At 37.0% G+C, this 26,433-nt stretch overlaps 1 protein-coding gene across 1 annotated transcript in view; it reads right to left on the bottom strand.

Moving 5' to 3' along the window:
- The window catches only part of HDAC9 (histone deacetylase 9), an 806,539-nt gene that overhangs the window by 121,360 nt on the left and 658,746 nt on the right, over nucleotides 1–26,433 (bottom strand). Inside the window, exon 22 of the mRNA XM_060020406.1 lies at nucleotides 19,245–19,363. Within this exon, the coding sequence (XP_059876389.1) occupies nucleotides 19,245–19,363 (119 nt within the window). The remainder of the gene's footprint in view (nucleotides 1–19,244; nucleotides 19,364–26,433) is intronic.

Below are 26,433 nucleotides of genomic sequence, written 5' to 3' on the forward strand. Positions count from 1 at the left end.
TGTTTATTTTTGTTTTTATTTCCATTTCTCTAGGAGGTGGGTCAAGAAGGATCTTGCTGTGATTTATGTCATAGAGTGTTCTGCCTATGTTTTCCTCTAAGAGTTTGATAGTTTCTGGCCTTACATTTAGGTCTTTAATCCATTTTGAGCTTCTTTTTGTGTATGGTGTTAGGGAGTGTTCTAATCTCATACTTTTACAAGTACCTGTCCAGTTTTCCCAGCACCACTTATTGAAGAGGTTGTCTTTTCTCCACTGTATATTCTTGCCTCCTTTATCAAAGATAAGGTAACCATATGTGCATGGGTTTATTTCTGGGATTTCTATCCTGTTCCATTAATCTATATTTCTGTTTTTATGCCAGTATCATACTGTCTTGATTAGTGTAGCTTTGTAGTATAGTCTAAAGTCAGGGAGCCTGATTCCTCCAGCTCCATTTTTTGTTCTCAAGATTGCTTTGGTTATTCGAGGTCTTTTGTGTTTCCATACAAATTGTGAAATTTTTTGTTCTAGTTCTGTGAAAAATGCCAGTGGTAGTTTGATAGGGATTGCATTGAATCTGTAGATTGCTTTGGGTAGTAGAGTCATTTTTACAATGTTGATTCTTCCAATCCAAGAACATGGTATATCTCTCCAACTATTTCTATCATCTTTAATTTCCTTCATCAGTGTTTTATAATTTTCTGCATACAGCTCTTTTGTCTCCTTAGGTAGGTTTATTCCTAGATATTTTACTCTTTTTGCTGCAATGGTAAGTGGAGTGTTTTCTTAATTTCACTTTTAGATTTTTCATCAATAGTGTATAGGAATGCCAGAGATTTCTGTGCATTAATTTTGTATCCTTCTACTTTACCAAATTCATTGATTAGCTCTAGTAGTTTTCTGGTAGTATCTTTGGGATTCTCTATGTATAGTATCATGTCATCTGCAAACAGTGACAGCTTTACTTCTTCTTTTCCGATTTGGATTCCTTTTATTTCTTGTTCTTCTCTAATTGTTGTGGGTAAAACTTCCAAAACTATGTTGAATAAGAGTCATGAGAGTGGACATCCTTGTCTTGTTCCTGATTTTAGTGGAAATGGTTTCAGTTTTTCACCACTGAGGACGATGTTGGCTGTGGGTTTGTCATATATGGCCTTTATTATGTTGAGGAAAGTTCCCTTTATGCCTACCTTCTGCAAGGTTTTTACCATAAATGGGTGTTGAATTTTGTCAAAAGCTTTCTCTGCATCTATTGAGATGATCATATGGTTTTTCTCCTTCAATTTGTTAATATGGTGTATCATGTTGATTGATTTGTGTATACTGAAGAATCCTTGCATTTCTGGAATAAATCCCACTTGATCATACTGTATGATCCTTTTAATGTATTGCTGGATTCTCTTTGCTCTTATTTTGTTGAGGATTTTGGCATCTATATTCATCAGTGATATTGGTCTGTAATTTTCTTTTTTTGTAGTATCTTTGTCTGGTTTTGGTATCGGGGTGATGGTGGCCTCGTAGAATGAGTATGGGAGTGTTCCTCCCTCTGCTATATTTTGTAAGAGTTTGAGAAGGATGAGTGTTAGCTCTTCTCTAAATGTTTGATAGAATTCACCTGTGAAGCCATCTGGTCCTGGACTTCTGTTTGCTGGAAGATTTTTCATCACAGTTTCAATTTCAGTGCTTGTGATTGGTCTGTTCATATTTTCTGTTTCATCCTGGTTCAGTGTTGGAAGGTTAGATCTTTCTAAGAATTTATCCATTTCTTCCAGGTTGCCCATTTTATTGGCATAGAATTGCTTGTAGTAGTCTCTTAGGATGTTTTGTATTTCTGCGGTGTCTGTTGTAACTTCGCCTTTTTCATTTCTAATTTTACTGATTTGAGTCCTCTCCCTCTTTTTCTTGATGAATCTGGCTAATGGTTTATCAATTTTGTTTATCTTCTCAAAGACCCAGCTTTTAGTTTTATTGATCTTTGCTATTGTTTTCTTTGTTTCTATTGCATTTATTTCTGCTCTAATCTTTATGATCTCTTTCCTCTGGTAACTTTGGGTTTTGTTTCTTCTTCTTTCTCTAGTTCCTTTAGCTGTAAGGTTAGATTGTTTATTTGAGATTCTTCTTGCTTCTTCAGGTAGGCTTGTATTGCTATAAACTTCCCTCTTAGAACTACTTTTGCTGCATCCCATAGGTTTTGGATCGTCGGGTTTTCATTGTCATTTGTCTCCAGGTATTTTTCGATTTCCTGTTTGATTTTTTCAGTGATCTCTTGGTTATTTAGTAATGTATTGTTTAGCCTCCATGTGTTTGTGTTTGTTATGTTTTTTTCCCTGTAATTGATTTCTAATCTCATAGCATTGTAGTCAGAAAAGAGGCTTGATATGGTTTCAATTTTCTTAAATTTACTGAGGCTTGATTTGTGACCGAAGATGTGATCTATCCGGGAGAATGTTCTGTGCACACTTGAAAAGAAAGTGTAATCTGCTGTTTTTGTCTGGAATGTCCTATAAATATGAATTAAATCTATCTGGTCTATTGGATCATTTAAAGCTTGTGTTTCCTTATTAATTTTCTGTTTGGATGATCTGTCCATTGCTGTAAGTGAGGTGCTAAGGTCCCCCACTATTACTGTATTACTGTCAATTTCCTCTATTATACGTATTAGCAGTTGCCTTAGGTACTAAGGTGCTCCTATGTTGGGTGCATATATATTTATAATTGTTATATCTTCTTCTTGGATTGATTCCTTGATCGTTATGTAGTGTCCTTCCTTGTCTCTTGTAACATTCTTTATTTTAAAGTCTATTTTATCTGATATGAGTATTGCTACTCCAGCTTTCTTTTGATTTCCATTTGCATGGAATATCTTTTTCCATCCCCTAACTTTCAGTCTGGATGTGTCCCTAGGTCTGAAGTGGGTCTCTTCAGACCTATATATGGGTCTTGTTTTTGTATCCATTCAGCAAGCCTGTGTCTTCTGGTCGGAGCAGTTAATCCTGTCACGTTTAAGGTAATTATCGATATGTATGTGCCTATGACCATTTTCTTAATTCTTTTGGGTTTGTTTTTGTAGGTCCTTTTCTTCTCTTGTGTTTCCCACTTAGAGAAGTTCCTTTAGCATTTGTTGTAGAGCTGTTTTGGTGGTGCTGAATTCTCTTAGCTTTTGCTTGTCTGTAAAGCTTTTGATTTCTCCATCCAAGCTGAATGAGATCCTTGCCGGATAATCTTGGTTGTATGTTCTTCCCTTTCTTCACTTTAAGTCTGTCATGCTACTCCCTTCTGGCTTGTAGAGTTTCTGCTGAGAAATCAGCTGTTAATCTTATGGGAGTTCCCTTGTATGTTATTTGTCATTTTTCCCTTGCTGCTTTCAATAATTTTTGTCTTTAATTTTTGCCAATTTGATTACTATGTGTCTTGGCGTGTTTCTCCTTGGATTTATCCTGTATGGGACTCTCTGTGCTTCCTGGACTTGGGTGGCTATTTCCTTTCCCATATTAGGGAAGTTTTCAACTATAATCTCTTCAAATATTTTCTCTGGTCCTTTCTCTCTCTCTTCTCCTTCTGGGACCCCTATAATGCAAATGTTGGTGTGTTTAATGTTTTTCCAGAGATCTCTTAGGCTGTCTTCATTTCTTTTCATTCTTTTTTCTTTATTCTGTTCTGCAGCAGTGAATTCCACCATTCTGTCTTCCAGGTCACTTATCCGTTCTTCTGCCTCAGTTATTCTGCTGTTGATTCCTTCTAGTGCATTTTTAATTTCAGTTATTGTATTTTTCATCTCTGTTTGTTTGTTCTTTAATTCTTCTAGGTCTTTGTTAAACAGTTCTTGTATCTTCTCAATCTTTGCCTCCATTGTTTTTCTGAGGTCCTGGATCATCTTCACTATCATTATTCTGAATTATTTTTCTGGAAGGTTGCCTATCTCCACTTCATTTAATTATTTTTCTGGGGTTTTATCTTGTTCCTTCATCTGGTACATAGCCCTCTGCCTTTTCATCTTGTCTATCATTCTTTGAATGTGGTTTTTGTTCCACAGGCTGCAGGATTGTAGTTCTTCTTGCTTCTGCTGTCTGCCCCCTGGTGGATGAGGCTATCTAAGAGGCTTGATGGGAGGGACTGGTGGTGGGTAGAGCTGGCTGTTGCTCTGGTGGGCAGAGCTCAGTAAAACTTTAACCTGCTTGTCTGCTGATGGGTGGGGCTGTGTTCCCTCCCTGTTGGTTGGTTGGCCTGAGGCAACCCAATACTGGGGCCAACCTGGGCTCTTTGGTGGGGCTAATGGTGGACTCTGGGAGGGCTCACGCCAAGGTATACTTCCCAGAACTCCTGCTGCCAGTGTTCTTTTCCTCATGGTGAGCCACGGCCACCGCTGCTCCCCCGCCCCCCCTGCAGGAGACACTGCAACACTAGCAGGTAGGTCTGATTCAGTCTCCTATGGGGTTACTGCTCCTTCCCCTGGGTCCTGATGCACACACTACTTTGTGTGCCCTCCAAGAGTTGAGTCTCTGTTTCCCCCAGTCCTGTACTACCTGTACTACCTAGCCTGTACTACCCCCAGTCCTGTAGAAGTCCTGCAATCAAGTCCCACTAGCCTTCGAAGTCTGATTCTCTAGGAATTCCTCCTCCTGTTGCCAGACCCCCAGGTTTGGAAGCCTGACATGGGACTCAGTACCTTCACTCCAGCGGGTGGACTTCTGTGGTATAAGTGTTCTCCAGTTTGTGAGTTACCCACCCAGCAGTTATGGGATTTGATTTTATTGTGATTGCGCCACTCCTACTGTCTCATTGTGGCTTCTCCTTTGTCTTTCCATGTGGGGTATCTTTTTTGCTGAGTTTCAGCATCTTTCTGTTGATGATTGTTCAGCAGTTAGTTGTGATTCCGGTGCTTTCGCAAGAGGGAGTGAGAGCACATCCTTCTACTCCACCACCTTGAACCAATCTCCAGTTTTTAATTTTTGTCTGTGTTGGGTCTTCATTGCTGTGCATGGGTGTTCTCTAGTTGGGGCCAGTGGGGGCTACTCTTCCTTACTGTGTGCAGGCTTCTCATTGTGGTGGCTTCTCTTGTTGTGGAGCACGGGCTGTAGGCATGCGGGCTTAAGAAGTTGCTGCACGCGGGCTCTAGACTGCAGGCTCAGTAGTTGTGGCACACTGGCTTAGTTACTCCGTGGCATGTGGTATCTTCCTGGACCAGGGCTCGAACCCGTGTCCCCTGCATTGGCAGGCGGATTCTTAACCACTGTGCCACCAGGGAAGTCCCTTCCCTCAGTTTTATTCCTTGTTTTTATCTTAAACAACATGAAGGGTCCTTTTTTTTTTTGCACATAAAAATCTTTTAGGTGTTTATGGAAATTCTTACTAAATGAAGAAGTTTGCTGTTTGTCCCAGGTATCATTAGCCTGTACTACCTATATGAGCTTGTCTAGCTAGACTGACTCCTTGTTATGTAGGTGTCTGGGAGATTTGTTCCACCAACAAATGTGATCCCCCAAAATCTACAGACTCATGCATTTTGTTAACAATTGCTGATTATTGCTGTTTTCATCTGTAAATTAGTTTGAAGTATTTAAAAGCCATATAGTTATATTTTGTTATCAAGACACAGATCCAGAATTGTTCAATTCCAACAAGCGTAGTGTTCTATGAATGTATTAAACTTGTAATCCAAAGCACTTTCAAGGCACATGAAACTTTTAACAGTATATAATTCTGGCTAAGATTTGTTGAGGGCCTACTAAATGTTAGTTTTTAGGGTGAAAATGGGCTGTTTTTATTTAATCTTCACAAACCTATGAAATAGTCCCACTTGCAGAAGAGAAAATTGAGTGTCACTAAAGTAAAATAAGTTACCCGACGTCACACAATTAGAAAAGTGTCAGAACCAAGTGTCGATCCTAGAGAGGTACGCTTCAGAGCCTGCTTTTTTGAACCACTCTCTCATACTGCCTGCTAGTCTGGTTATTGTTTCTTTTCTTTCTTTTTTTAATAGCAACAAACATGGTTCAACTTGAATGCTTATGAAAGTATCTTGAATATACACCCATTTACCGAACTTTTCAAGTAAAAGAAAAAAAATAGATTGACTTTGCAGAATTTAAATACATTTTTAAATGAGGTCATTTGATTTTTTTAAGAGAAAAAGCATCCAATAAATGAAAATCAATAAATATCTTTTGAGTCTGGACAGTGAGTGAGGAGATGTTTTAGGCCTGGGGATAAATAGTTAACAATACAAAATAGCCTCAAATTGCATAGTTTTGGCAAATAGCAATTAGGGCAAGTAGTAGAGGATGATTGGGGGGGCAGGGGTGGACATGTGGTTAGGGAAGAACTCTCTGAGAGGATAATACCTGAGCTGAGAAAACAGCCAGGGAACACTGAAGGAGAGAGGGTTTCAGACAAAAGGAATATCCTATGCACAGACCTGACAGGAGTCTGGCCAGTTTGAGAGATGGAAAGATTTGCAGGTCTGGAGCATAATGAACAAAGAGGAGGACCAAGGAGAATAGGGTCACATAGAGAGAGGAAAGAGGTCATGTATGGTAGGAAGTGCAAATTATATTGTAGTTGCAGGAAAAGAATATTAAGCATAGGGATGACCTGTAATAGATGGTCAATGATTTGGTAAAATAATTTCTGAAGCAGACAGCTCCTCCAGTTACAGACACATTCTATCAAGGCAGAGAAAAGAGGAAAACAGTAGGGAATGAAGACCTTACCTATACATTTATATCGTTATATATGACTCCACCTAAGTCATTCCTGAATAAAGGCTGAACATTAGAGAAATATGCAGTAGTTGAAGCAGAGATTTACAAACTGATGTTCCTAACCCTAGGCATTTCTCTTTCACTTCCAACGTGAAAATAAACATCAAATTATTTTATGCAGCTGACTCATTTAGATTGAAAAATTCTACACATTAAAAATCTGAAGAAATGATAGGAAGAGATAAATAAGAGCTTACAATCTGGTTAGATCCATACAATTTCTTATGGAACAAGCTGGTACTAAGATTTAGAGGTAGGTTGGGGAGAGGATGAAAAAACTTCTTTAAAATAAGTATGGCATTTTAAAAACAACTTGGAAGAAAAGTGTCTATCTATCTCATCATCTATCTATCTATCACCATCATCTCTATCATCACATTTCGCATTGTTTGATTGAAAATACATCAAATTCTGGGGGCTTCCCTGGTGGCAAAGTGGTTAAGAATCCACCTGCCAATGCAGGACACACGCGTTTGGGCCCTGGTCTGGGAAGATCCCACATGCCATGGAGCAACTAAGCCCGTGCGCCACAACTACTGAACCTGTGCTCTAGAGCCCACGAGCCACAACTACGGAGCCCACGTGCCACAACTATTGAAGCCTGCATGCCACAACTACTGAGGCCTGCACACCTAGAGCCCGTGCTCCGCAACAAAAGAAGACACCGCAATGAGAAGCCCATGCACTGCAAGGAAGAGCAGCCCCCACTTGCCACAAGTAGAGAAAGCCCACGCACAGCAACAAAGACCCAGCGCAGCCAAAATTAAATAAATAAAATAAACAAATTTTAAAAAAAAAGAAAAGAAAATACATCAAATTCTGAGATCAGGAGAAAGCTTATTTCTTTTTTTTTTCAACCACTTCTTTTTTATTGAAATATAGTTGACATACGTTATGTTAATTTTAGGTGTACTACATAATGATTTGACACTTGCATACATTACAAAATGACCACCATGATAAATCTAGTAACCATCTGTCCCATACAAAGTTATTACAATATAATTAATCATATTTCTTATGATTACATAAGAATCATAAGATTCTTACATTCTGTGTATTACATCCCCATGACTTATTTATTATAGAACTGGAGGCTTGTACCTCTTAATCCCCTTCACTATTTCACCCACATTCCCATCCCCTTCCTTCTGGCAACCACCTCTTTTTTCTCTGTATCTATGACTCTGTTTTCATTTTGTTTTGTTTGTTTGTTTTGTTTTTTAGATTCCATATATAAGTGAGATCATATAGTATTTGTCTTTCTCTATCTGACTTCTTTCACTTAGCATAACACCCTCTAGGTCCATCTATATTGTCGCAAATGGAAAAATTACTGATACTTTTTTTATGACTAAAATATTTCATTATACATATACCCCACATCTTCTTTATCCACTTGTCTATCATCAAATGCTTGGGCTGCTTCCATATCTTTGCTATTGTAAATAATGCTGCAATGAACATTGAGTGCATATATCTTTTCAAATTAATGTTTTTGTTTTTTGCAGGTAAATACAGTACACAGAAGTGAAATCACTAGGTCACATGGCAGTTCTATTGTTAATTTTTTGAGGAACCTCCACACTGTTTTCCATAGTGGCTGCACCCGTTGACAATCCCACCAACAATGTTTGAAAGTTCCCTTTTCTCCACATCCTCACCAACACTTGTTATTTGTTTAGGAGAAAGCTGATTTCTAAAGTACTCTTTCTACCAAGGGACCTGGTAGAGTTCATTGTACTCTACTGAGTAACAATTATGTTATTTAGGTGAAAAGATAAGGGGAAGTCCATGGAAGTGACTGAGGGAAATACTGGGCAGAGGAGGCTCATTAACTGTAATGCTCCGGAATCATAAGAATTTGTGTTAAGACAGTTGACACAATTCCTGGTGACTTATCTGTGGCCATGAGCCCCAGTGTCACTTGGGACAAGTCTGGAGGTTCTGTTGAAAAAGATTCAGGGAGAAAAGAGATATGTGGGACTCCAGCCATCTCCCTATAAAAAGCAACAATAGCTACCTATTTCAGATGTTTTAAAATATCTTTAAATATTTAAATATGTTAAACATTTAAAAATAACTAAATATTTAGAATATATTTTCATCTAAGAATGAGAAGTTGTTTTGCCTTAGAATTCTGAACCCAGCTTACTTGTATGAAAACAACAATATCCCCAAATTTAATGGGTACAATATCACTGATATCTTCTCATATTTACAGTATCATATATTACAAAGCATCTTTTCAAGTTCATTACCTCATTTGATTCTCATAATAGCCCCATGCTTAGCCAAAACAAATATAATTTGTACTGTTTCTGTTTGAGAGACAAGAATATTAAGTCACAGAAAAGTGAGTTGGTTGCCAATTAGACCCAAAATACAGATCAACTAATTGCAAGTCCTGTGTCCTTTCTTTATATAACTAGCCCCATGGTTCTCAAAGTGTGATCCCTAGACCAGGAGTATCAGCACTCACCTGGGAACTTGTAGGAAATGCAAATTGCAGGTCCTACTCCAGACATAATGAATCAGAAATTGTAACAGTGGGGCCCAGCACACCTAACAAGTCCCCCAGGTGATGCTGATGCCTGCTAGTTCGGAAACCGTGGTACTAGATGGTAGTGATTCTGCAGCCCATGAGAGCAGTGTGAGGAAAACTTCCTGTAAGAGGAAAGTACACATTCATTCCCCATAATTTCCATGATAACTTCATCAGCCTCACATGTGCTAGTAGATGATTATCAGTCATGTAGCTGTGGCCCAGGCCCTTATACTACTGGCTCCGACCTATGACATTACTTAATAAATCGTTTGACTACCTGACTCTTCACTGTACTGATTTGATTTGTAAAATGAGTTGGAAACCAGTTTTACTTAGCGTGATCATCACGATTTCAGGCCAAGGGAAAACAATTTTTTGTCTGAATTAAAAGCAAACCCATTAAGAGAATCCACTACCTGAAATTTCTCCTTGATAATACTTTTGGTTGTTTTATATTATATTATTGTTTTAATTTTTACTTTCTCAAGACTCTATTCAATCATTGGAAGTCTGTAAAGGAAATATGAAATGGAAATCTAAGCTATAATTTTAGTATGGTCTTTGGCTGGGATTTTTAAAACAACATCTCAAAAAGTAAAATACTACATATTTCATTTAATCTAAGGTATCATCAATTACAGCACAAAATAATTGTGACCATGTTTTTACAAACCACTATGTAAATTAAAAAAAAAAAAACATTGCCCACCCAACAATTAAATGCCATCAAATGCAAGAGGTATTCCGATTCAGACATGTTAAAGTATGAAAAAGTATCAATGAAATATAGCATGTATTTTACTGTACAGTTGCAGCTGTCATCCTCCTTCAGGATGTATGTATTTTATTTTCAAAAGCAATGTTGACCTGGCCCCAGTTATGGTACAGTTACAGTAATTTTGCTCTTCAAAGTTAAGCAGTAGTCATCGTAGCCTAAGGATTGTTTCATGACATCAGTAACTAAGCACTGCAGATGGAAAATATTCTTCTATAATTTGGTATCTGAGCTGTCATGTGGTATAAGGAAACAGGCAATTGAGTGAGAAACTGAAGGCAGGGTAACAGTAAAACATGGAGCTCTCACTGAATAAATCTTTTGCTTGTCATTTAAAAATAAAATCATTCCCAAATCTAAGATTTGTAATTTTTTATATGCTGCCATTTTCCCTTCTTAATTAACCATGCTGCGTCTTTATAATGACTGTTAGTTACATATAAGGAAGCCGTGTTGCATAAGACATTTCTGAATATAAATGTCCTGTAAATCCACTTCCCCCTGTCTTTGCAGGGGGCAATGTACTTGCTTAAGAGCACAACAAAGAGATGTACTGGTATGCAGAAATTTTGAGCCAAAGACAAAATGAGTCCCTAACTAGTTCTTGCACAGAAAGCTTCATGAGAAACAGTGCACACGGTCTGCAAAATGGTAAGCTCCCATATGTTAAAAGAGCTCTGGTTACTTTTTTGACTTGGAGAATTTTATTTAAATAAGAACATTTTTGTTGTGAAAATTTCCTTTTATTTTTTCTGTATTTTCTCAATTTGGAATAAGCTTCTACAGTAATTAAAAACTCTCCTTATTTATCTGGGATATTTTTAATAACCCATTGAGCCAAGTGGAAAACATGCTGAGCTGGAAGTTAAAAGACATGAGATCAAGGTGTGGTTTTGTTATTCCTCAGCTCTGTGAGCAAGTCACTTAATTTTTCTGTCACTTTTTTTTAAATTTGCAAGTTATGTGACTGTAAAATCCATGATTGCAGGGTATAAAACAAAAGAGTGCTTCATATATATTATCTCATTTAATCATAAAAATGAAATGAGAAAATGCAGGGAAGTATTGTGTACAGTGCCTAGCACAGAGTAAACACTCAACGATTTCCAGTAGGTATTATTACTGTACCAACAATAAAAACAACACTGCCAGAACGAAATTAACGTTCCTTTTCCAGGTAAGAAAACAATCTTCAAGACGTTGAAATGACATTCCTGTGGTCTTCCTAAGGGCCCAGGCCAGGATTATGACTTGTCTACTGGATGACCAGCCTGTGCTTTCAACCTCAGAGCCATGGTGCCCTCCACAGTCATTCACAGCATAGCCAGTCAGATGGGCTTTGAGTAGCCCATCTTTTCGATTTAAATTTAATTCCCAAAGTACTGCTTTAAAACACCTTAAAATTATAATATTTTATCTATCACATGATTTCTAGCCCATTAAAGTTCGGATGAGACTTGAAGAATTTTAGTACCCAATAGCCTCTCTGCCAATTTTAACTTGAAAGGAAGGGGTGTATATACAAAGTGTAAAATGGTAAAGAGAAGAGGAAAGAGCAGATTTGGTGGGTGTATGTGGTTGTGAGACAAAGGATATGTACTGCAGTTTGAGGAATAGTTATGGAAGGTAGAGGCGTTCCTTCCTTCTTCAGCTGCCTCCCTCCATGTTTGTAAGTGCTTCATACTGAAAAAGAGACAGAAGCCCAAACTGACTAGAAAAGTCAGGTAAGGTAACATCCAGGCAACAGGAGACTTGTGAAGGGATGTTCACTTCCACACTATTCACAATAGTGAGAACCTGGAAACAACGTAAAGGTCCATTGATAGGAGGATAGATAACGTACACTATGGTGTCTGTCCATAATGGCCCAGTACAGAGAAATTAAAAGGATATATAAACATTCATGAGCATATGTCAAAACAAAGATACTAAAAGTGAAAAAAAGCAACTTCCTTAAACTATATGTACAGAATAATGTAAATACTTACCTTTTGCTATATATGGTAAATTAAAAACCATACTCACTAAAATAATATTGTATAGTGTGTGTTTGTGTGCGAGTGTGTGTGTGTGTGTGTGTGTGTGTGTATGTACAGGAAAGTATACAAATTATGACAGTGGTTATGAGGGGAATGGGAATAAGACTTAGAGACAGTGATTCAGTGATTAAAGGGAAGTCCTCACTCAACTGCAATTTTTATTTCTTTTATAAACAAAAGATTTGGAGTAAACATAATAATATTTAGCTGCTGCCAATTCTGAATAGTGGAAGTAATAAAGTTGTTATATAATTCTCTGTATTATACATCTTTTAAATCGCCCAAAATAAAAAATATTTAGAATGGATGTATGATTTTAGACAAAATTTCTGATTTCCCAAATTACACTAGTTTATTCTCTCTAAAATGATGACATATCAATGTGCAAATCCTTGATATGATGTTTATAATGTCTGTGTGACTTCCAGTTATGAGACATGAAGATTAGCTTGCCCTGCAACACATATCTGAAGTTTGTTTTACAGATAAGAAATCTTTGGAAAAACTGAACACTCATTTTTTTTATCGTCTACTTCAAAGTTCAGTAATATATAACAAAATAATTATGCCAGGCATAATGGGAGAAGCAAATCAGCAAGTAGAAAGAGACAAACTATTCTCTGCTTCAAGGTAAAGATCATGGGTGTGTGTGTGCGTGAGTGTGTGTGTGTATCTGAAGTGAAGCCTATGGACCCCTTCTCAGAATGTTTTAAAATGTACACAATAAAGTACACAGAAAACAAAATAAACTACTATAGAAAGGAGCTACCAAAATATGGAGGAAAGCCATGGTGTAATACATCTAATTCTATATTACTGCATCAAAGAACTAATTGAGCAGCTGGTCTGACATGTATCATCACTTCAAAGTAATGGTGAGAATAACTGATCATTGGAAATATCTACACAACAGTAAAGTGATATGAAAACAGCTGCCATTTCTATTGGTGACAAGGCTACCTATTTTACTGATATCGCTATGGTTTGTTGCCTATATTTATAATGGGAGAAAATACATTCCTAAATTCATACAGCTAATAAGGGGCAGGATTAGTAAAAATAATGTGATTTTTTCCCATCCAAGTTCATGAGCCCCATGAATTCTATCCATGGATTCCCAGGAGGCCTGCAAACTCAAATTTAAGAACGTCTGAGACAGAAATATGCCCACCATCCATTCATCTACCTCTACTTCCAAACTATTGCTTAAATTTGCATCAGTTGGAAAATTAGATAATCAAGTATGCTAGTTATATACACAAAGAATTAAGCAGAATCTCAGTAAGAGCAAGAAGGTACGTCTATACATTTATAAGTGGACCTTCTGCATCAATTTTTGCATTTCAGAAGTTCTTCTGTTTTCTGATTCTTAACTGTGTTTCAGATAGTTCAGTTGCTAAAAATGCACCACTGGATAATTTCTTCTGCATCAGCATATTAATAATGTCAAGATCCAAGCACACCTCAATATACCAAGACAAACTGCAGAGTTTTTAGGCAGGCAGTGCCTGAGTTATCCTCACTACAAAATAATGATGTCTCATTTTTCAAAAAAGAATCGTAATTTATTCCAATTGCCCCAGACTAATTACAATGTGAGAATGCATGTGGATACGAAAATGTGAGACAAAGGTACTTCTCCTCCTAACCTGACTTTTAACTGAATGGACATATGCTTTTTATTCACCTAGAATCCTGAATAGCTTCCTAGGACCATTCTGACCATTTTGTTCAAGTAAGAGTATAAAATTCTTCTTACATTTGCGTTGTGTATTTTGTGTTCAAATATCTCATCTAAAATCTCAGACTTCTGTTGAATGTTTAGAATTGTTGAAATGATATCCACAATAAAATTCAAAACTATTACCTCACAATGCTTAATCATTCATTCCTTATGTTGTAAGTATAATTATTTCCCTACTCTCCTACTTTTTTTTTTTTTGGCTGATTAAGAAACTAACTTGATTACAAAATTAATTAGGAACAAAGTTGAGATTTAAACATAGAGCTTCTGACCCCCCCAAACGAGCTCTTCTGCACTCTCCCATATTTTTTCACACTTATTTCAGGTATATTATTTAAAGGAGTCACTCTCCCCCTGTCCTGTTTTTCTGAGGAGAGATGAAATGAGTTTTCTCACCATCTAGATTCTAGCAGTTTTTAATACTCAGTGCTTCTGCCCAAGGCCCATTATTAAGGAAATCATTACTTCCCATTTAATATTTACAATATTTTCAATAATATTTCTATTAAAAGAAATATTGAATAAGTGACCATTGTCAGAAACACAGGGCTGTGTTCATTAAAATATTATAGGAGTTATGAATATGTAGTCTAAGACCTGGAAATAAGTAGCAGTGATAGAGGGATAGCAAAACCAAAAATAATCATGAACTCCCAATTCAAGTAGCATCAAATATACTGGAAGAAAGGGTCTGAGTTAGCTAAGAAATCATGGGTTCATTTTGCCTTTACTCATTAAAAAGAAATAATAAAGTTACTTAGACTATGTGCCAGGTGCTGGTCCAGCTTCTGAGGACACAGCACAGAAGTATATAACAGAGGTTAATCTGATGATAGATGAATGGGAGGATACTTTGAATAATCAACCAGCATGATATTCCCCCAATTTCCACCCTAATATAAAAGAACAGAAGCAGTTCAAGTTTAAGGTTGATCTTTCATGAAGTGACATTTGGTAGGTGTCTTCCAGACACTTCTTTTCTCCACACCTGTTTGCTGTGGCCTGAAATTCTATTATGAGAAGACAAACCATTGTTGCCACAATTGCAGAAAAATAGTAAAAGATTCAACTGCCAAACAGAACTAACACACTAGCTGGAATGTACTCATTTAAAAAAGTATAATCGGGTAATAAAACACACAGTGAATATGATCAAGTCCTTTACAGGCTTTGATAATGGGGAGAAAATTAGAGACCTCAGACAGCCATGGACATTTTAAGGTAAAAGCAGAATCATTAGTGAGGGAAGAACAAGTAAAAATGAAAATCTACTTATACTTCTGGCTCAGTCTGCCTTCAATTCTATGGACAAATAAAATGCATGGCAGAGGACACTGTGAAACAGACCCTCCTGAATACGCACGAGAGAAGCACAAACATCCATCATTAGCAGATGAAGTAGATCAGCATCGCCTCATATGTTTAACGAACTTGTCTCCTGGCACTGATTTGTTGACTGGCTTAGCACTCAACTTCTTAGAGACTTATTTCTGGAGAATTAACCAATGAAGGAATTTTTGTCCTTCCCCGAGATTAACTCACAGCTAAGTACCAATTCAATTAGACAGGTATCTGCCCCACAATAGTGTATCTCCCTGACAGACATTCCACAAGGGAAAAAGGAATGAGAGGGTCACTCAAAAGAATAAAACATTCTATCAAGGAGAAGATGGTAATTCAAAACTCTAAGACATGTTATTTGATTTTTTCCCCAACTATTATCTATTCTTTGTTTGTCAAAATAACACTTGTGTATTGGCTGAGGGAAGTGGTTTCTATCTCAAGGACTATAAAACTACTCTCTGTTTATAAAAAGAGCATGTGTTTGTTTTTTTTAATCACACATGGCTATCATCTCACAATGATTTTTGCATTATTCCAAAGAAAGGAAAGTTCTTACACGATAAAAGCAATTTGCACATATGAGTTCACTACCTGAAGCCATGGAAAACAGAAAATATACAGATGTATTGAAAAGAAAGAAGAAGTATGTTTTGTTGTAAAATGAATTTGAACTAAAACTTTTTTTTTAATGGTGACAACACTGTTAAGCCAGGGGGTGCTGCAATATGGTGAATCAATTTTACTCAATTTTACTATTTGAACATGGCACTTAGTTGTTTTATGCCAAACTTCTTAAACTGTAACCTGAAGACAGTTCCAAGATCCAAACAAGAGTATTTAAAAAGATAAGCTGATAACTTTAAGGTAAAGTTTGATGTAAGGTTTAGGGTAGGACACAAAGATACTCATTCCATTCAGCTTGGGCCTTAATCTTGGTGGTTAATTGGAAGAACAGCATAGATTTCAAACAACTAATTAAGCTAATTTATTTAAAACTTCAGCACAAACAAATCTGAATATTTGTATTCTACTCTCACAGCAAAGAACGTTCAATATGTGAAGAGATGAGAGGAGAAAAGAGGAAGAAAAATACTACTAGCCAAGAATCAACTTTAATTTTAAATTACCTCTATATGTGAGCTGAGACTTTTGTCAAAGTATCAACCAATACTTAAAAAAAAAAAAAATCAGGGAATTAATTAGATGTTTAAAAACAAAAATACTTTCATTTTGACTTATCTTTTCCTTTCAGAACTATCAAACAAAAGTTTTTTAGAGGATTTATTCAATGTGCTAAGACAAAATTTTGGCATCTCTGACAAGACAGTATCCTCCAAACTACTCTCTAAAATCCTTAAACATTCTACTTCGGGCAAGGGTGGGTTTTGCAGGAATGGGAAAGAAATGTGTTTCTTTCATTTCTACCTGCTTTTTACTTTAGGTTTTAGCCCATTTCTAGCCTCATTTTGGGACTCCCCTCAAATGGAGAATGACTTCTGGCATAGGACAGTGAAGGACCAATATTAATTGTCTGTCCAGACCAAAGCAATATAAATGCATTTGACAGGTGGTTAGAAAGGAAAAAAAAAGAGACCCAGGTGTGTGCTATTTGGGGAATAACTATACAGTGGTCCAGTAATCCTAACCTCTACCCAGTTAGGATGGCAGCATCTCTAGAAAATATAGCTGGCAAACTGAGACCTGCATGAGATGATCTATACAAAAAGTTGCTCATATATGATGTCCTGCTGTTTTTCATTTAAGTAGCATGGAACTAGTCGGTGTCTGTCACAGACTGCTTGTGGTTAAGGGTCCTGGGCACCAAAATGGCCTCTGTAGTGTGCACACAAGTTCTCTATTCTCATGCATTTTTTTTTTTTTTTGCGGTATGCGGGCCTCTCACTGCTGTGGCCTCTCCCATTGTGGAGCACAGGCTCCAGACGCGCAGGCTCAGCAGCCATGGCTCACGGGCCCAGCCTCTCCGCGGCATGTGGGATCTTCCCGGACCGTGGCACGAACCCACGTCCCCTGCATCGGCAGGCGGACTCTCAACCACTGTGCCACCAGGGAAGCCCCTATTCTCATGCATTTTATGAAACGTTTTTCTTTGTGGAAAACATCCAGTAAAAGCTTATGCAATTTCATCTAACTACAAATTCAGGATAAGCACTTGGGTTTAAACCCCAAGTATTTCAGATGGTAAAATAAATTCATTTTCTCATCTATGAAATACGTGAACTGTTTTAGATAGCCTTTACCACAGCCTCTTTGGGTTCTAAGATTGCCTCTCCTCATTGTCTATCTTTTCCTTATTAAACTGCATATACTCAATAAAGGGTCAATTTTTAAAATTTGTATCTGTGTTTTTCTTAGGAAACAAGTCAGCAAGTAAGGAAGCAATGTTCTGTTGAATAGAAAAGACAAAAAAGAGAAGAAATAGATTGGGGAGGGGACTGGAGAAATTATAGATAAACTTATCCTGGGATAGAAAACAACAAAGAGCATCCCCCCAAATTATAAAGGAAACACAACATAAAGAAGGTCTTGGTGCATTGTATTAAAGCTAACAAGAGGTAGAAACTTCCAAGATGACATTTGAGATTTGAGTTTGAATTTGACTTGGCAAAACATGAACAAATAAACAAGCAAACAAAAAGATTAGTTCCTTCCAGCTAGTTCAGACTTGTTACAACTTTTCCCCTTGGCAGGGAGAAAGATCCAAATATAGACATTCCTCCCTCTGAGGGAGATTCTTGGATTTAATGGCAAAGGACACCTTTTCTAGATTTCCATCTTTGCTCCATGTGTTTTCTATTGTTTGGGTTTTTCTCAATTTAGGGTACAAGCATTTTTTTCCCCTTTATTTAAAGTAAACTATTCACCAGTCTTGACCCAAATGAGGTTTATCTGCAGTGAAAAGACTGACTTCCATGTGAGGGGGATTCCACAAAGAAAAAGGATAATAAAGATATGGGATGTGAACAAACACCTCTCTATTCAATTTTACCAAAATTGTGAATTATGCTTTGTTTGTGTTTGTAGAGCTGCCTCTTTCAATATATTTTCAATAGACAACAAGGCACCAAGAACGCTGAGTAAATAACAGATGTTAAAAATAGCTACTACCTAACAACGTTACTGGAAGAATTAAAGTGCAGAAAACTCTGTCACATGTAAAGCCAATTTAAAACAAAGGCTGGCATAATACTGGTTCTTTGGTTCTTTTCAAATTAATAAAACACATTAGCTCCAAACACATCTCTCTCACTTAAAACTATTTGGGTTGTTTTCAGTTTGTTTCTTTTCAACCCCCACTAAAATACACAATAGTGGATACTATTCTTGGTGTAATTTTGCTTTTTTTCCTTCATCTTTTTTTAAAAATATATATCCAGAGTGCCAGCATACATCTGCATGTGTGGACTATACATATGCCTTGTTTTCATACTCGGAGAGCACGGAAATTCTTCTTAAAGACAGACTCTTTATACCAGATTCCATTAGGTCATGTTATTCAAATACAATATGACACAAAATTCATTTGTTCATTTGGTGTCTAGCTGCTAAGGAATACAGCCAAAAAGTTAACCTTTGCACAACAACAGAATACCAGTAGAGATCCTGATCATTGCCCATAGGCATGTACAGAACCTCTGAGCAAGGGGAACTACACTTTTGTATTAAAACCTAGAAGAGCATAGCATTATTGGGAAACTGCTATTTCTACCCCATATACAATGAAATAAATGCAGTGACTTCCATTCTACTTGCAAAGCCCAGTAGCTTTTCTAGACCTCTCAAGTCATTTAACATATTTTAAACAGAAGCCCTATCACTTCTGCCTTTAAATAGCAAAACACAACTCCTGAAAAACCAAAGGTTCTGAAATGTCCCTTCAAGCCCACCAAAGGCAATGATTTAACTTTGCTTTTCTTAAAGACCAATTTCTACAGAGGAATGAATCTGACAAAGCAGTGAACACCATCTAAAATCATTTTTGAAAGTCTCACCTAAGTTACTATTCACATGTAAAAAATGCTGTCTATTACTTACATTTTGCTGTCACTTTGTAGCCCCCCAGAGGAGGGGCGTGGCCTTCTAATGCATCAAATCCAGCAGAAACCAGGACCATGTCCGGATCAAACTCTTTGGCCACAGGCTTCACTATAGTCCTGCACGGTAAAAAAGGCAACCAGTTACCCATGGGAATGGCAAATACCTTTAAAAATTGTGCAGTGAAAATGACTTGGTACAACCTCAAGAACATCCCAAGAATAAAGAAAAGGGGAAAAGAAAACACTATTTGAATGGACAAAAAACTTATCATTTTCTTAACACTGAATCACTGTTATTTTAGCATCCCAATTCAGTCTTTTTTCCTCCAAATTAAAAAAAAAAAAATGCTTTGCAGGTACATTCTAAAGCCCGTCATATTACATGAACATCTGTGGCTGTTTTATCCCACTGCCTATAAAAAACTGCTTCTTCCAAGGGAGTGACTAATGTTTTACAGAGGAAAGTCGAAGCTTTAGTGAAAACCCGGCTTGCTCCAGTTAGTGAGAACTTGGTGTAAATTTGAACTATAAATTTCTTTTGGGAAAAAGTTGCTTTTCCAACTTTTTTTAAGAAACATTTAAAAATGTTTGTCATGGTAGGGGGTGACTCTTGCAAAGGAAAAACACGAAATTCCTTTAATAGAATCCAGATTATAATGTTAAGCGAGTCCAAGGTCAGAGACACCAGGAATGTGGCAGTCTCATCCCTGACAGCAGCCCCTGCTGGTCCCACTCAGACACTTCAGCACTTACCTCCTCAGCCTTCTCAGCCTTCCCTAACCCCTTCCTCCTCAGAGCTGGATCTGAGAGAGAATGACTAGTGGATGCTACTGGGCTTTATAAAACCAAATGGTTTTTTGCTGCAGGCTTCAAGACCAGTGTGCCATCATTTAAATTCAAAATTTCAAAGACTATTTAATGAAATGGGAATAGTTCACACTACCGTGAATTTAAAAATTAGTAAGTTCTCTTTTGTGTGTCTGAGAGAAACAACTAGAACAAATATTAAAATAGCTATCGTTGAACGATGACATAATTAAGTTATTCTAACTTTTGTATATTTGCAAATTTCCCATATTTTTTACAATGACCACATATTAGTTTTATACTTAAATCTTTTTGCATGTAAACAAGAAGTTGTTCACGTTATAAAATAAAAAAAATACTTATTTGAAACTTACCTACATAGAGATAAAAATGAATTAAATATCTTTCATAACTGTACTACTGTCATAAAAGTATAAAAGTTCAATCCTTCAAAATCATAAATGTACACGTAAGTGACTTCCACGATAGCCTTGCCAACATTTGGAAAGCTACTTATACCTGAATTGGCCCATCTGTGAAAGTGAAAATTTAATTTTGTTTACCATGTACCACTTCATTATTTTACTCTTCAGCAAAATTAAGAATCTCTAATACATTATCAGGAGAGATATTCAATACTGTTCCTTCCTAATAATACCAATAATTTTTTACAAAAGTGTCACATGTTATGAAGTCACTACTTTTCATATGTGTGAAATAGCCATGTTATGTATGTGGTTGGACTATTAGATGTTGGAATAAATTGTCTCAAAGAATCAAGAGTGTTTTACCAAGGTACTCCATCTATTTAGCTTGATTAATCCTATGTACAATCTTAGAGAACAAACACTACACTCTTAGGAAAATATGGAGGTAGATGATTAAGCAATGCTGTCCCTTCAGTCATATGCATTACAGTAACCATGCATTATAGTTTTCCACCTCCTTTCCCTCTCTTTGGAAGATTTCCTCCCCTACTATTCTTTCTCCCCAGTCAATCTATACTTGTAAGATTAATTGAAGGGTAAACATCCTTCAAGGCACAGCTCACTTACTACCTTCTCCATAAAGGCTTCCCTCTACATATGGATATAAAATATATATGTATATATTTTTGAAAGACAAAGATAGAACAGGAGACAAGGTCTGCAAACATAATTTTAGAATATGGGAAATTTACAGATGATGTACAGAGGGGAAAGCTGAAGCATAAGTGTAAATCTGCAGAGAGGGAGCCACAAAAAGGAAGCTAACTTTTCTCTGTCTTCCTGGAGGAACAAACTGGCCAAAGAGAAAATACCTAGAGAGACTGACATTTCTGAGTCACTCAGACCAACAGTCAGGTTTTTTCCTCTATTTTCCTATAGTGAATTCACCAGTCAAAAAGGCCCCCTCAGTTAGACAGAGCTCTCACTTATCTTTTCAATGCCCCTTTCTCAAATATGATGGACTGTGTGAAGAAAGTTTCTAGCATGAAAGACAAGTAACATGCAAACAAATGAATAAATGAAAGGGAACTCTGCAAACAAGAGAAAATGCAGGGAAGAGACTGTAATTACAGAAATTTTGATTATCCTCAAAGACATAATACATCTATGAAATGAAAAGAGGGTGCTATTAAGAAAAAGAAGAAACAGCAAACAAAATGTGTAATAGACTTTTTAGAAGATAAAGTTGACAAATTCTCTCAGAAAGTACAACACAAAACGGAGATGTGAAAAATAGGCAAGAAACCTGAAGGACTCATTTAGGAAATTATGTTATGAAGGAAAGTCTAAGGAAAATATTTTAAAAATTATAATCTCATATACATCCAAGCTGCAAAACTGAGTAGATAATAGTGTTTCAGATATTTAAAATATCAAACAAAAAGATATTATCTCTCACAAACATTATCAAAGGAAGGTATTGGATGCCTCCATCAAAATGAAGGCATAAACTAAAAAAGAGAATGAGACACAAACCATTCCCTCCAACAAAACATTTTTATAAATGTCCATTTTTGCCATAATTTAAAAAAAAAGATCTAACCTTAGAACAAAATAGAAATTTGGTCTGCAATTGGAAATTTGATATGGACTGGAGCTGGTTTTAATTCCAATGCAACTATTTTGTTAATAAAGACCTTACCCACTTACAGAGGAAATATGTTTATTTGGAGATACGCTACATATCTCCAAATATACAGAATCCACTAGTTTCTGTCTGAAGCAAATACCACATTTGTTATGTATGTTATTCCTGAATATACAAACATGGATTTTACAATTTCACACAGGCTTTCAAAATGCTCTATTTCACAAGACTAATCCTATACACTTGAATTCACTCCAAAAAATAAGGAAAAATGGAAAATTTGAAAAACAATACATCACTTGATAAACTCCTTCCATTTAAAAATATACATGCTTAGAATTGTGTCCGAGTAGTAGCTGTTTGTTGAATGAGTCAATGATGCACTATTATAAGAGTTGTGTAATGCTATGCTACAGTAGATTCTGGGTATTGAAGAACTCTATGATAACAGGTGCTTATTGGTGGTGATATTGATAAGGTTCATTCAGGCATTTTAACAAGTATGGATTCAGTGTCTACCATGTTGCAAATACTGTTTGGCTTAAAGATGTGCTAAATTTTGAACTGAAACTTATTTATTTTCCCATTGTTAGTATTAAACTCTTTAATACTCAGTTCTCTGATAAACTGATGAGACTAAGACTCCACAGATCTCCTTATTGTGGCAAGTATTTTAGCAATGTACGTGGAAGTGTTTGTACTCTTCTTTTTATGTTAGTCTAGATTGATATTTATTCAAAAGATCTATCATGTTTGAAAGACTGAAAATATATTGGGAGTACTGAGTGGGGAAAATAATATAATTTTTCTTAAATAGAACAAATCCTCAAAGGCATTTATTTAATATTTTATCTGAATTATTGGATTTTATGGTAAAACACAGCAAACAAAGCATATGTGTTAGTCCCTCATTATTTCCCAATATCCCACTGGAAGAAAATTATAAAAATATACATATGGGGGCTTCCCTGGTGGCACAGTGGTTGAGAGTCCACCTGCCGATGCAGGGGACACGGGTTCGTGCCCCGGTCCGGGAAGATCCCACATGCCGCGGAGTGGCTGGGCCTGTGAGCCACGGCCACTGAGCCTGCGTGTCCGGAGCCTGTGCTCCGCAATGGGAGAGGCCACAACAGTGAGAGGCCTGTGTACCACAAAAAAAAAAAAAATGAACTCATGGCTTTAAATATATATCAGGCAAACAGACCCAGAAAAACCTTTAGATATGTGTGTATGTATGGGTTATTACGCATTTCCTAAAAGCAAAGACAGCACAGTAGCAAACAGTACAGTTAGCAACAATCTGCAAAAAAAGGATCCAGGGGAGGAGCTTCAAGATGGCGGAGGACTGAGACATGGAGATCTCCTTCCTCAAAACAAATACATCAGAAATACATCTACATGTGGAACAACTCCTACAGAAAACCTACTGAAAGCTGGCAGAAGACCTCAGACCTCCCAAAAGTCTGAGCTGTGTAGATGACAGGCTCTTTGCACTCCAGCCAGGTGTCAGGGCTGTGCCTCTGAGGTGGGAGAGGCAAGTTCAGGACACTGGTCCACCAGAGACCTCCCAGCTCCATATAATATCAAATGGCGAAAATCTCCCAGGGATCTCCATCTGAACGCCATGACTCAGCTCCACACAATGACCAGAAAGCTACAGTGCTGGACACCCTATGCCCAACAAGTAGCAAGACAGGAACACAACTCCATCCATTAGCAGAGAGGCTGCCTAAAATCATAATAAGGTCACAGACACCCCAAAACACACCACCAGACATGGGCCTGCCCACCACAAAGACAAGATCCAGCCTCATGAGCCAGAACAAAGAAACTAGTTCCCTCCACTAGGAAGCCTACAAAACCCACTGAATCAATCTTAGCCACTGGGAACAGACACAAAAAACTGGAAACTACGAACCTGCAGCCTGCGAAAAGGAGACCCCAAACACAGTAAGTTAAGCAAAATGAGAAGACAAAGAAACACAAAACAGATGAAGGAGCAAGGTAAAAACCCACCAGACATAACAAATGAAGAGGAAATAGGCAGTCTACCTGAAAAAGAATTCAGAATAATGATAGTAAAGATGATCCAAAATCTTGGAAATAGAATGGAGAAAATACAAGAAACATTTAACAAGGACCTAGAAGAACTAAAGAGCAAACAAACAATGATGAACAACAAAATAAATGAAATTAAAAATTCTCTAGAAGGGATCAATAGCAGAATAACTGAAGCAGAAAAAAGGAATAAGTGACCTGGAAGATAAAATAGTGGAAATAACTACTGCAGAGCAGAATAAAGAAAAAAGAATGAAAAGAATTGAGGACAGTCTCAGAGACCTCTGGGACAATAAATGCACCAACATGCAAATTATAGGGGTCCCAGAAGAAGAGAAAAAGAAAGTGTCAGAGAAAATATTTGAAGAGATTATAGTTGAAAAGTTCCCTAATATGGGAAAGGAAATAGTTAATCAAGTCCAGGAAGCACAGAGAGACCCATACAGGATAAATCCAAGGAGAAACACACCAAGACAAATATTACCCAAACTATCAAAAAGTAAGTAAAAAGAAAAAATATTAAAAGCAGCAAGGGAAAAAGGACAAAAAACATACAAGGGAATCCCCATAAGTTTAACAGCTGATCTTTCAGCAGAAACTCTGCAAGCAAGAAGGGAGTGGCAGGGCTTCCCTGGTGGCACAGTGGTTGAGAGTCCGCCTGCTGATGCAGGGGATACAGGTTGGTGGGTTTGTGCCCCGGTCCGGGAAGATCCCACATGCCGCACAGCGGCTGGGCCCTTGAGCCATGGCCAATGAGCCTGCGTGTCCGGAGCCTGTGCTCTGCAACGGGAGAGGCCACAACAGTGAGAGGCCCGCATACTCAAAAAACAAACAAACAAAAGAAGCGAGTGGCAGGACAGATTTCAAGTGATGAAAGGCAAAAACCAACAACTAAGATTACTCTACCCAGCAAGGATCTCATTTAGATTTGATGTAGAAATTAAAACCTTTACAGACAAGCAAAAGCTGAGAGAATTCAGCACAATCAAACCAGCTTTATAACAAATTCTAAAGGAACTTCTCTAGGCAGGAAATACAAGAGGAAGAGAAGACCTACAATAACAAACCCAAAACAATTAAGAAAATGGTAATAGGAACATACATATCAATAATTACCTTAAATGTAAATGGATTAAATACTCCAACCAAAAGACACAGACTGGCTGAATGGATACAAAACAACACCTGTATATATGCTGTCTACAAGACACCCACTTCAGACCTAGGGACATATACAGACTGAAAGTGAAGGGATGGAAAAAGATATTCCATGCAAATGGAAATCAAAAGAAAGCTGGAGTAGCAATTCTAATATCAGACAAAATAGACTATAAAACAAAGACTATTACAAGAGGCAGAGAAAGACACTACATAATGATCAAGGGATCAGCCCAAGAAGAAGATATAACAATTGTAAATATTTATGCACACAACATAGGAGCACCTAAATATATAAGGCAAATACTAACAGCCATAAAAGGGGAAATCGACAGTAACACAATCATAGTAGGGGACTTTAACACCCCACTTTCACCAATGGACAGATCATCCAAAATGAAAATAAATAAGGAAACACAAGCTCTAAATGATACATTAAACAAGATGGACTTAATTGATATTTTTAGGACATTCCATTCAAAAACAACAGAATACACATTCTTCTCAAGTGCTCATGGAACATTCTCCAGGATCGATCATATCTTGGGTCACAAATCAAGCCTTGGTAAATTTAAGAAAATTGAAATTGTATCAAGTATCTTTTCCGACCACAACGCTATGAGACTAGATATCAATTTCAGGAAAAGATCTGTAAAAAATACAAACACATGGAGGCTAAACAATACACTACTTAATAACGAAGCGATCACTGAAGAAATCAAAGAGGAAATTTAAAAATACCTAGAAACAAATGACAATGAGACAAGACGACCCAAAAGCTATGGGATGCAGCAAATGCAGTTCTAAGAGGGAAGTTTATAGCAATACAATCCTACCTTAAGAAACAAGTAACATCTCAAATAAACAACCTAAGCTTACATCTAAAGCAATCAGAGAAAGAAGAACAAGAAAACCCCAAAGTTAGCAAAAGGAATGAAATCATAAAGATCAGATCAGAAATAAATGAAAAAGAAATGAAGGAAATGATAGCAAAGGTCAATAAAACTAAAAGTTGGTTCTTTGAGAAGATAAAAAAAATTGATAAACCATTAGCCAGACTCATAAAGAAAAAGAGGGAGAGGACTCAA

This window comes from Delphinus delphis, chromosome 9, assembly GCF_949987515.2.
Source record: "Delphinus delphis chromosome 9, mDelDel1.2, whole genome shotgun sequence".
Classification (NCBI taxonomy): domain Eukaryota; kingdom Metazoa; phylum Chordata; class Mammalia; order Artiodactyla; family Delphinidae; genus Delphinus; species Delphinus delphis.